Here is a 12,116-nt window from a genome sequence, read left to right on the forward strand (position 1 = left end):
TTTTTTTTCCTCTACAGGCTTAGTATTTATTAACTAGACTACTCCGATTCCAATGCAACCAGCTTCTGGGTGTGCCTGCTGGAAAGCAGGGCGGTTCTAGGTACAATCCAGTAGATGCCTCCTCAGAGCTGCCAGGAAAGCCGTGTCCTTGGGACACAAGATGAGAGTCAAACTTTGGACACAAGAAAGCCATTCAATCAGAAGCCAAATTTTATGTTACTCTTTCCTTCCAATGCCTCTCCTGATGAAAGAAGACGTAAATATATATACACAAGTTAACAGATCATTAGAAAGGTGAAAATCATAAATGAAATTCAGTTGGAATGCCAGAGCCCAGGACAATGGAAATTATTCAAGTTAGACTGTGTGGGGTCACAAATGGGTGCAGTGGGTCACGCCTGTAATCCTAGCACTGTGGGAGGCCAAGGTGGGCAGATCACTTGAGGCCAGGAGTTTGAGATCAGCCTGGCCAACATGGCAAAACTCCGTCTCTACTAAAAATGCAATTAAAAAAATCAGCTGGGCCTAGTGGCGCACACCTGTAATCCCAGCTACTCGGGGGGCTGAGGTGGGAGGATCACTTGAACTCAGGAGGCGAAGGTTGCAGTGAGCCTAGATCCCACCACTGCACTCCAGCCTGGGTGATAAAGCAAGACTCTGTCTCAAAGAAAAGGAAAGAAAATAATCTGAGGTTACAATGTGGTTATCGCTGGCTTCGTCACTGTGGTCTAAAGAATGAGGGATGTGACTGGGAATAGGCTTAGCCTCCTGATTCTGAAGAAGGTGAAGGAGAGCAACCACCTTAGCTTCAGCTGCTATAACCTCAAACAGGGGTTGAGAAACAGGACAGCTGCTCCCTCCAGAACTCCCTAAAAGGGCCTATGGTTTACCTGAGCTCAGAGATGCTTTGGGAGAACAGTCTGTGGACAAGCCAGGCTAGAAAACCCAGAACGTCCCTGGTGCCCTCCCTGGTTTCATTACTCCAGCCTGAAGTTCCGAGGAGCTTGAGGGGTCCTGGAGAGGCAGCCTTATCCACAGTCTGACCGGCACGTTAAGCCCCTAAGCCCCACCGGAGCAAGCCCTGGGCGCTGGCCACGTTCTGTGCTCACTATACCAAGAACTCTTTTGCCAACTCTTTTTCCTGTTCTGCCAAATCAAAATGAATCAATTAGCTAATATTCACTGAGTGCCCACCATGTACCCAGTGATAAAGATCTGGACTGATGCTGGTGAAATTCAAATACATTTAGATGTAAAAAGGTCTCTCATGTCATAAATCAAGCACCATTTCAGGTAAGCAGCTTAACTCGTAAAGCCTTGAACACAAGACAGAGGTTTTTTTTTGTTTTGTTTTGTTTTTTCAAGCATCTGTTTCTTCCTCCTCTCTTTGACGTTATTCCTTTTATAACCCTTGATGGTTTCCATGTCCACAAAGATGACCTTTCCAGTACTCCTGGTCTCTTCGTTAATACACCTCCTCTCTCAGGGACTGTCCTCCATCCTGCTCCAGCCGCTGTCCCATGGTCATAGCTTAGGTCTCTCATTACCAGAGAGTGCACCCTTCAATCTCCATTTCACCTTTCCTGCTCTGCACCCACACGCAGCTCCCTTCATCTTTTAGTAAACTTCTTGTATCTCCATCTGAACAGAGACCTGCAATCCAGTGATCACAGCAGCTATGCACAATCCTTCAACTTCTCCACTTATTACCACCATCCTTACCCAGCACAGTCTCCATGGATCATGAGTTTAATCCTTCCCTTTCATATTCCCTCCACTCCTTGGAACTTTTCACTCTTCACCACGCTTGGATGGCAAAGTCCGACCTGGGTAAAAACCTGTCTCCTACTACCCCATGCCTGCTCCTGATGGGGAAAAACCACAACGCCCTTGTCTGACAACAGGTGTTTTAAATTGAGGTTGAACTAAAATTAAGTTGTCACTGGAAAAATACCCAGTCACTGGAAAGCATTTGTTATAAAATAATGAGCGTTGGAAAGCCTGGAATGGAAAACATGAATCTGAGGTTACCCCTGGATCGCTCAGCCAGCCGGATAAACAGAGATGTGGAAGTATCAGACGTTTGTTTAAAGAAGACAGGAAGTGGGTTCTAAAGCCCAGCATTTGCTAACTTCACTGCTGTGACTCTCATCGCTGCTAGGGAGCCCAGAGCGAGCTGCAGAGAACATTTGACTCTGTGCTGTCTCCTGATCCAGTTACCCCCACAGGAACTTTTCAATTGCATGGAGGTGAGATGTGTATGAGATGAGACTTCCTTTCTCCTATAATTTCTAGAATAACAGAAAAGTTGGAAGGGAGGATAATAGTTATCAATTTCAATGACTCCCAAACCTGTCACTTCGCAGGCTTCCAAAAGAGAGTGAGTCCTGGGCTCACCTTTTAAACCAAATTATGGTGGGCTGAGGTCTGTGCTATTCTGTACTTTTAAGCTCCCTTGGGCGATTCTTATGCAGTCAGAATGGCATTAGCCCTTTAGTCCAGGACAGGAGTGTGGGCAGCTCTGTTTTAGTCCAGTAGCCAGACTTGTGCTGAGGTCTGGGCTGCAGCTCAGCCAGGCGGGCGGGTGTGGGAGCTTCCTTTGCCTGGCTGACCCAGAGATAGGAAACTCTTAGCTCCTGGAAAAATGTTTAAAAAGAAACAATTCCCTCCACCCTTATCTCCTTCCTATTTGGGAACATACACTGTCAGGGTTTCAGGAGTTCTTAGACAGCCCAACTTCCAGATGGGGAAAATGAGGCTGGAGAGGACATGCGTCTTCCTACAAAGTGTGGTGTCAGAGGTCAGTACAGACTGAGCCCTAGGTTCAGGGCTTCAAACTTGTCCTGCCTCAAAGCTGTTAAAGCAATTTTTTGGGTTTTTGTTTTGTTTTTTGTTTTTTTGAGATGGAGTCTCGCTCTGTCACCCAGGCTGGAGTGCAGTGGCGCGATCACGGCTCACTGCAGCCTCCGCCTCCCAGGTTCAAGCGATTTTTGTGCCTTAGCCTCCCGAGTAGCTGGGACTACAGACACTCACCACCATGACCGGCTAATTTTTGTATTTTTAGTAGAGATGGGGTTTCCCCCTGCTGGCCAGGCTGGTCTTGAACTCCTGACCTCAAGTGATCAGCCCGCCTCGGTCTCCCAAAGTGCTGGGATTACAGGCATGAGCCACCGCACCTGGCCAGCTCTTAAAACAATTTTTAAAAATAAATCAATAAATTTGAACCTCACAGGGAGGAAAAAATAGGCTAACCAACGGTGAAAAACCCAAAGCATCTCTGTGCCTATCGTGACCAAGCCTGCAATAGCAGGTTAGTGTGAAAACGATGAACTCCTCATGCCAGGAAGGTGGGGGGTGTCAGGGAACTCAAGCATGTGGGAGCCATTGTGAGGAAGAGCAAGAGGCTTTCCTAACAGGGAATGATTTGGAGTAAAGTGCAACTTCCCCTGGGCTGACACAGCCCCCAGGCAGGACATATGGGGTGGAGAGAGGAGCACAGGCTGATTTCACCCCCTACCTGGGGTCACCAACTGTCCTGGTTTTCCTGAGGTTTTCCCAGGATGTGAGACTTTCTGTGCTAAAGCCAGGAAAGTCTTGGGCAAATCAGTATGGTTGGTCACTTACTGTGCCTCTCCTCAAGCCCCCCCCAACCCCCCCTTCCTGCAGGGTGCAGCCTGAGTGGGCACAAAGGGTGCCAGTCCCTAGATGGGCATCACCAAGAATTTACACTTCGCAGTGTGTGCAGCCTCCTCTCCCAGGCTGACCTCAGGGAAGGCCGCTCCAGGCCTTGCCAGGTGACAGCACTCAGAGCCAAAGCACAGAGCGTTTACCTTCCCCCTTGCCGTAGGAGGAGCTGGCAGTCCAGGACTTGGCCTCCACGTAGCCCAGCTCCCGGCAGACGACGTGGGCAGCGTGGATGGAGAAGTCGTCATCACACACGGTGCCCCACTGGCCGTCGTAGTACACCTCTACCCGGCCCTCGCTGTGCTTCCTCTTCTGCCCGGCCAGGCGCAGCTGAATCTTGGCCACGTTGGCGGGGGCCTGGGGCTGGTGATACTCGGGAGCCGGTTGCTGGAAGTACTCGGGGTAATGGGGCCAGCTGTCATACTGTGCCAGGCTCAGGGGGGACAGGAGGGCCAGCACAGCCAGGCAGCTGCAGAGGTGGGAGCACAGAGGCCTCTCCATCCCTGTCTTCGAGCTGATGATCCCACGAAGGGGCCCTGCGCAGCTGGGAGGGACAGGCGGGGTACGGAAGCAGCAGGAGCTTTCTGGAAGAGAGGAGAGATGCGTTAGGATGGGAACGTGGGGCTAGGGAGACCTACAAAGAGAACCAGCAGTTTCATACCCCTTGGCTTCGTATGGAAAGCTCGTCCATTCTTGACGCCAATCCAGCCCCACTCCTACCTGACATTTCCACCATGCAGGGCTGGGAGGTCCCACCTCCTTTACCTACTGCCTTGTCATCTCTCTGGAATGCTTTTTCCAGTAGAGTTCCTGGCAGGGAACAGAGCACACTCCAACTTAATTTAAGGAGAGTTTTTTAAGACTATGGACATGCCGGCAGAGTTCTGCAGAACTAACAAAGGCTGGTGTCACACCCTAGGGCTGGCGACTCAGGGGGGCTGTGACCACCCTAGGCTTGAAGGGAGCCTGCGGGGGTGAGAACTGGAGACTGGCAGAGGGAGCTGTTTCTTAGGAGCTGCGGCCTTCACTGGAGGGTCTCAGAGCCAACCCATGGCAACGGTGGGGACACGGGAGGGGGAATGAATACCTGACTCCGTTTCCTCCCATCCTTGAATCATTCTGGTGCCTCCTATTAGGCAAACCCACCCCCCTCCAACTCGAAGCCACTGGCAAGGGAGCTGAGCCCATTGAGGGAGCCCGCATGGGCCGGCCTCCTGGAACATGGGGGCCGGTGGAGAAGGAGCGTGTCTGAAGGGATGAGGGCAGGATATTCAACACACCCACCCTCCATTAAATGAATGGCACCTCAAAACACTACAGGGGCATTTGCTAGATGAATTATAATTTTCCCGTCAGCTTTGAGGGCTGCAATGCTAAATGAGTTTTAAAATCCTCAAGGTCATGGTCATCGTATCTGGTGGAGCCTACCTCTAAGAATTCCCGAGTGAAATCACGTAGCAAGAGACCTCGTGTATCTTGGTCCTCCCGTAATTCAGAGAAAAGAGGAGACTATTTTAAAAGGACCACACGTGTGTCTTGTGGAGAAAGATGCAGAGCCCCAAACCAGGATGAGCAGATGGAAACTTAGGTGGAGGCATAAGGTATTTTATTTTAACCCTGTGCAGAGGAGTAGGCTAATCATATTCTTCTGGTCATGGCACACTACCTTTGAGGAAGGACTGGCTAACTTTTCTGTAGTCAGAGCTGTCCAGAGCTGCGCATGGAGGGATGATCTGCCTTGGAGAGAGGCAGTTCCATGTCTGTTGGGTGACCAGCAGCGCTCAGTGCCCCAAAGAGGATGCTGGAGTGGAGATGTTAGAGCCTAGGGGACAGTCAGAACTAAGGATTTTGGAAAGCTTTCTGATGTCACCAGAGAGCCAGCCATTCTCATCCTGTGACTAACAAACAAGGCCAGAAAGTGATGGAGGGTTCCTGTGATAGCTCCTGACCAACTGACCAACGCACAGCCTGACCCCCTAGTAGTGTGGCTCTGAAGGGAATCAGGGTCCTGGCCACGCATCATTCCCATCAAAGCACATCTGCATCCTCAAGCTTACCTATGTCTCACAAGAACCTTGGGGAGTAGAAGAGGCAGGTATTATTAGGATTCTTATTTTACAACAAAATCAAGAACCAGAGAGGATTAGAGATTTTACCAGAGTTGCACAGTTAGTACAAGCAAAGCCAGAACGGGTCACTCCCAATCTGCCATCCCATATAAAAAGTCCTGGTTCAGCTTGGATACAAAAGCCTTTATGTGTGGCACATGCCTACCTTCCCTGCTTCGGTTCCCATGACGATGTCTCCCTTCCCTCACCCCAGCCCTGCCCATGGCACACGTCCCATCATATCAGCCTATACCAGCTTCAGCTTTTGACACCTAGAACAACGCGCCTCCATCCCCTCCCCTCCAAATGGCACCTGGTGCAACCCTTCCTGTTCTTCACGGAGACCTTCCCAGGTGCTCCTATCTGATTGAATGTCTTTCTGCTTCCCTTTGACATCACATTTTGCTTGTGCTTTACACTGTTGCCATGTCTGGCTCTGCCACTGGACCCTCAGGCCCAAGGGACAGAAACCACCTCTTTGTCATTTCTGCTCAGCAACACATCTGCCTCTGGATGTGTCAGCCTACCTTGTAGTAGATAAAGCTTCCTGCCAAGAACAACTAGAAAAGGGAGGTAAAATATTAAAAACATATGTTCGAAGACATGAGAAAGCTACCGAGGCAGCAAGGACTGAAGGAGCCAAGAACCCAGAGAGATGGGAAGGGCATTGAGGTGAGGCTCACATTTGTTTCTGCTTTTCCCTGGAAGATACTCGCCAATTCCATGGCAGTGATCAACAGGCTGAGAAGCTAAGCAAAGCTGCAGGCAGCCTCCAGGGACTGGGGAGACTGGGAGTTCAGAACCTGCCAAGGACAAAGGGACCTGTTAAATAGCTCCAGGCTCTCAGATGCATTCCTGAAGAGCTGCACGCTAGAAGCCAGGGTATAGGAAGGTCTGACATTCCCATAAATGGAATCCCAAAGAAGAGGAGAGAAAGGATGTGCAGAGGAAATAATGGAAGAAATAATGGCATAGAATTTTCCAGAATGACGAAAGACATCAAGCCCACACAGTGTAGTTTACAAGGAAAACCACATCTGGGCACATCGAAATCCAACTGCAGAGAAGACAAGATAGAAAAATCTCAAACACAGGGTAGAAAAGCTGAGTTACCTTAGAAAGAGCAGCAGAAAGACTAACAGCTGGTCCCCTCAACACAAATAAGGAGACAAGACGTTAACAGCACATTTTCAAAGGGCAGAAAAAAATAAGTCTGCCTAGAATCTGTGCCCAGTGAAGAGAATGAAGGTAAAATAAGGACATCCCAGATAAACAAAAGAGGAGCGAGTCTGTCACCAGAATATCCACAAGACAGAAATGCTACAGGGAATTCTTTAGGCTAAAGGAAAAATCATCCCAGATGTCAGTAAGGAGGCGTAGGAAGGAATGAAGAGTATGAAGTGGGAAATGATGTAGGTAAATCTCAATGAAGATCGAGTGTGTAAAACAGGAAAAATGTCCTGTGGGGTTTAAAATATATGTATGATTAAAATGCATGCCAACTGGCTGGGCGCAGTGGCTCAGGCCTGTAATCCCAGCACTTTGGGAGGCTGAGGCGGGCGGATCACGAGGTCAGGAGATCGAGACCATCCTGGCTAACACGGTGAAACCCTGTCTCTACTAAAAATACAAAAAATTAGCCGGGCGTGGTGGTGGGCGCCTGTAGTCCCAGCCACTCGGGAGGCTGAGGCAGGAGAATGGCGTGAACCCGGGAGGCGGAGGTTGCAGTGAGCTGAGGTCGCGCCACTGCACTCCAGCCTGGGCGACAGAGCGAGACTCCGTCTCAAAAAAAAAAAAAAAAAAAAAAAATGCATGGCAAGCACAGCACAAAAGGCAGGAAGGCATTAAATGGAGCTCAAGTGGTTTGAGGTTCTTGTGTTGTCTGGGAAGTGGTAAAAGTACTATTGTCTATTAGACTTTAGCAAGTCTAATAAATGCATGTTGTAATCTTTATAGGAATCATTGTAAGAACCATATACTGAAGAAAAGTAGAACTAACAGGTTAATAAGAGGGTTTGGGGGAGAAATAGTAGAATTAAAAAATACTTGATTAATCCAAAATTGAAGCAATAAAACAAATAAAAAGTAACATACAACAATTGTTACAAATAGAAAAAATATTAGATGGTGGATTTAAACTCCAATATATCAGTAATTACATTAGATAAAATAAATACTCCAATTAAAAGACAAAAATCATCAGAACGAATATAACAAAACAATTCAGCTTTATTTTTTTATTTTTATTTTTTTTTGAGATGGAGTCTTGCTCTGTTGCCCAGGCTGCAGTGTGCAGTGGAGTGATCTCAGCTCACTGCAACCACTGCCTCTTGGGTTCAAGCGATTCTCCCGCCTTAGCCCCCCGAGTAGCTGGGATTACAGGCATGCACCACCAAGCCTGGCTAATTTTTGTATTTTGAGTAGAGATGGGGTTTCACCATGTTGGCCAGGCTGGTCTCGAACTCCTAACCTCAAGTGATCCACCTGCCTCAGCCTCCCAAAGTGCTGGGATTACAGGTGTGAGCCACTGCGCCCAGCCCAATCCAGCTTTATATTTCCTAGAAGAGACACGAGGCTTAATGTAAAAGGACGGAAACAGATATACCATGTGTACATTAGCCAGAGGGAAACTGGTACGAAGTCAGATCAACTTAAGGTCAACTTTAGATAAAATTTAGATAAAGTTGACCTTAAGACAAGAAACATTACCAGAGATAAAAAGGGACAGTTTATGATAATGAAAGTCAATCCACCAGGATAATATAACTCTTCTAAACGTGTGTGCATAGCTTCAATATATATGAAAGAAATATTGATAGAACTAAAAGGAAAAAATAGACAAATTCATAATCAGAGTGGGAGATCTTTACACACCTCTGTCAGTAACGGATAGAAGAAAGACACAGAAAAATCCTGGCACTGAAGATGTGAATGACATAATTAACAAACTTAACCTAATTCACAAGTTTCTATAAACTGTACTCAGCAACTGCAGAAGGCAGCTATGCTCCAGGGACACATGGAAGATATAATGATACAAACATATTAAGATATTAAGATATGATGATATTATGCAGGATATGTCGTTTGACTACAGCAGAATTCAGCTATAAACCATTAACAAAAGAACAAGTAGAAAATCCCCAAATATTTGGGAATGTTGGATGAGGAAATCTATTATCATGCATCTCCATCCAGCTTTCAGTACTAAATTGATTTATTCATTCAACAAGCATTCATTGAGCTCCTACTATACCTTAGGCCCTGCTGGGAGTAGAGGTCTTCTTTCCCATGGAGCTGACTGCCTAGCTGGAGTTCGCCTACAAGGTATCAACGATCATTCCCGGTCTGAACTACCTGAGCCGGGTGCTGGGGGGGTGCTAACTTTGAATTCAGGAAGGTTTTCCTCTTCTACACTGCCTGGCAGGGTCTTGCCGTGTCACCCAGGCAAGAGTGCAGTGGCGCGACCATAGCTTACCGCAGCCTTGACCTCTTGAGCCCAAGAGATCCTCCTACTCAGCTGCCCGTGTAGCTGGAACCACAGGCATGAGCCACCATGCCTAGCTAGGTTTTTGGGTTGCTTTTTAATTTTTAAATGTATCCTCATCTTGTGGAAATTAAAGACAGAGAGCCAATGAATTGCCAAAGGTCACACAGAGTGTGTGGCAAGCAGCTAACATTATAAAGCACCCCCATGTGCGGGCACTGTTCTCAACGCTCTAGTGTTTTAATTCACTTGATGTGGTAGGCACCGTTATTATCCTTGGGAGGAAACTGAGGCACAGAGAAGTTTGATAACTTGCCTAAGGTTGCGCTGACGGTAAGTGCAAGCCAGGATCTGAAGGCGGTGGCAGGCTAACCTGGGCTCTGCCCTCACCGCGAAGCTCTACTACTCCCAGCCTGGCACTGTCTATCTCCCTCCCCTGACCTTCCCACCCCCATTCCCCAAGGGCTTCAGAGACTTCCAGATCCTCTAATCCTATCCCAGAAAGAAATGAAAAAAATAGGTGGTCCTGCAACATTTTTTTCTTTTATATATTTTTTAAATTATACTTTAAGTTCTAGGGTACATGTACACAACGTGCAGGTTTGTTACATATGTATCCATGTGCCATGTTGGTGTGCTGCACCCATTAACTCGTCATTTACATTAGTTACATCTCCTAATGCTTTCCCTCCCCACTCCCCCAACCCCACAACAGGCCCCGGTGTGTGATGTTCCCCTTCCTGTGTCCAAGTGTTCTCATTGTTCAATTCCCACCTATGAGTGAGAACATTCGGTGTTTGGTTTTTTGTTCTTGCGATAGTTTCCTGAGAATGATGGTTTCCAGCTTCATCCATGTCCTTGCAAAGGACATGAACTCATTATTTTTATTGATGCATAGTATTCCATGGTGTATATGTGCCACATTTTCTTAATCCAGTCTATCATTGATGGACATTTGGGTTGGTTCCAAGTCTTTGCTATTGTGAATAGTGCCACAATAAACATACGTGTGCATGTGCCTTTATAGCAGCATGATTTATAATCCTTTGGGTATATACCCAGTAATGGGATGGCTGGGTCAAATGGTATTTCTAGTTCTAGATCCCTGAGGAATCGCCACACTGTCTTCCACAATGGTTGAACTAGTTTACAGTCCCACCAACAGTGTAAAAGTGTTCCTATTTCTCCACATCCTCTCCAGCACCTGTTGTTTCCTGACTTTTTAATGATTGCCATTCTAACTGGTGTGAGATGGTATCTCATTGTGGTTTTGATTTGCATTTCTCTGATGGCCAGTGATGATGAGCACTTTTTCATGTGTCTGTTGGCTGCATAAATGTCTTCTTTTGAGAAGTGTCTGTTCATATCCTTCACCCACTTTTTGATGGGATTGTTTTTTTTCTTGTAAATGTGTTTGAGTTCTTTGTAGATTCTGGATATTAGCCCTTTGTCAGATGAATACACTGCAAAAATTTTCTCCCATTCTGTAGGTTGCCTGTTCACTGTGATGGTAGTTTCTTTTGCTGTGCAGAAGCTCTTTAGTTTAATTAGATCCCATTTGTCAATTTTGGCTTTTGTTGCCATTGCTTTTGGTGTTTTAGACATGAAGTCCTTGCCCATGCCTATGTCCTGAATGGTATTGCCTAGATTTTCTTCTAGGGTTTTTATGGTTTTAGGTCTAACATTTAAGTCTTTAATCCATCTTGAATTAATTTCTGTATAAGGTGTAAGGAAGGATCCAGTTTCAGCTTTCTACATATGGCCAGCCAGTTTTCCCAGCACCATTTATTAAATAGGGAATCCTTTCCCCATTGCTTGTTTTTGTCAGGTTTGTCAAAGATCAGATGGTTGTAGATGTGTGGCATTATTTCTGAGGGCTCTGTTCTGTTCTATTGGTCTGTATCTCTGTTTTGGTACCAGTACCATACTGTTTGGGTTACTGTAGCCTTGTAGTATAGTTTGAAGTCAGGTAGCGTGATGCCTCCAGCTTTGTTCTTTTGGCTTAGGATTGTCTTGGCAATGAGGACTCTTTTTTGGTTCCATATGAACTTTAAAGTAGTTTTTTCCAATTCTGTGAAGAAAGTCCTTGGTAGCTTGATGGGGATGGCATTGAATCTATAAATTACCCTGGGCAGTATGGCCATTTTCACGATATTGATTCTTCCTATCAATGAGCATGGAATGTTCTTCCATTTGTTTGTATCCTCTTTTATTTTGTTGAGCAGTGGTTTGTAGTTCTCCTTGAAGAGGTCCTTCACATCCCTTGTAAGTTAGATTCCTAGGTATTTTATTCTCTTTGAAGCAATTGTGAATGGGAGTCCACTCATGATTTGGCTGTTTGTCTGTTATTGGTGTATAAGAATGCTTGTGATTTTTGCACATTGATTTTGTATCCTGAGACTTTGCTGAAGTTGCTTATCAGCTTAAGGAGATTTTGGGCTGAGACAGTGGGGTTTTCTAGATATACAATCATGTCATCTGCAAACAGGGACAATTTGACTTCCTCTTTCCCTAATTGAATACCCTTTATTTCTTTCTCCTGCCTGATTGCCCTGGCCAGAACTTCCAATACTATGTTGAATAGGAGTGGTGAGAGAGGGCATCCCTGTCTTGTGCCAATTTTCAAAGGGAATGCTTCCAGTTTTTGCCCATTCAATATGATATTGGCTGTGGGTTTGTCATAAATAGCTCTTATTATTTTGAGATACATCTCATTAATACCTAATTTATTGAGAGTTTTTAGCATGAAGGGCTGTTGAATTTTGTCAAAGGCCTTTTCTGCATCTATTGAGATAATCATGTGGTTTTTGTCTTTGGTTCTGTTTATATGCTGGATT

The 12,116-nt window shown here is 46.2% G+C and overlaps 1 protein-coding gene across 2 annotated transcripts in view; it reads right to left on the minus strand.

The window, feature by feature from the left end:
- Positions 1-12,116, minus strand: part of LOXL2 (lysyl oxidase like 2) — a 104,705-nt gene that overhangs the window by 64,831 nt on the left and 27,758 nt on the right. For both annotated transcript variants that reach the window (XM_024251416.3, XM_063726590.1), the window contains exon 2: positions 3,831-4,268. In XM_024251416.3, coding sequence (XP_024107184.1) covers positions 3,831-4,185 — 355 coding nt within the window. In that variant the 5' untranslated portion in view covers positions 4,186-4,268. The remainder of the gene's footprint in view (positions 1-3,830; positions 4,269-12,116) is intronic.

Source organism: Pongo abelii, chromosome 7, assembly GCF_028885655.2.
Source record: "Pongo abelii isolate AG06213 chromosome 7, NHGRI_mPonAbe1-v2.0_pri, whole genome shotgun sequence".
In the NCBI taxonomy this organism is placed as follows: Eukaryota; Metazoa; Chordata; class Mammalia; order Primates; family Hominidae; genus Pongo; species Pongo abelii.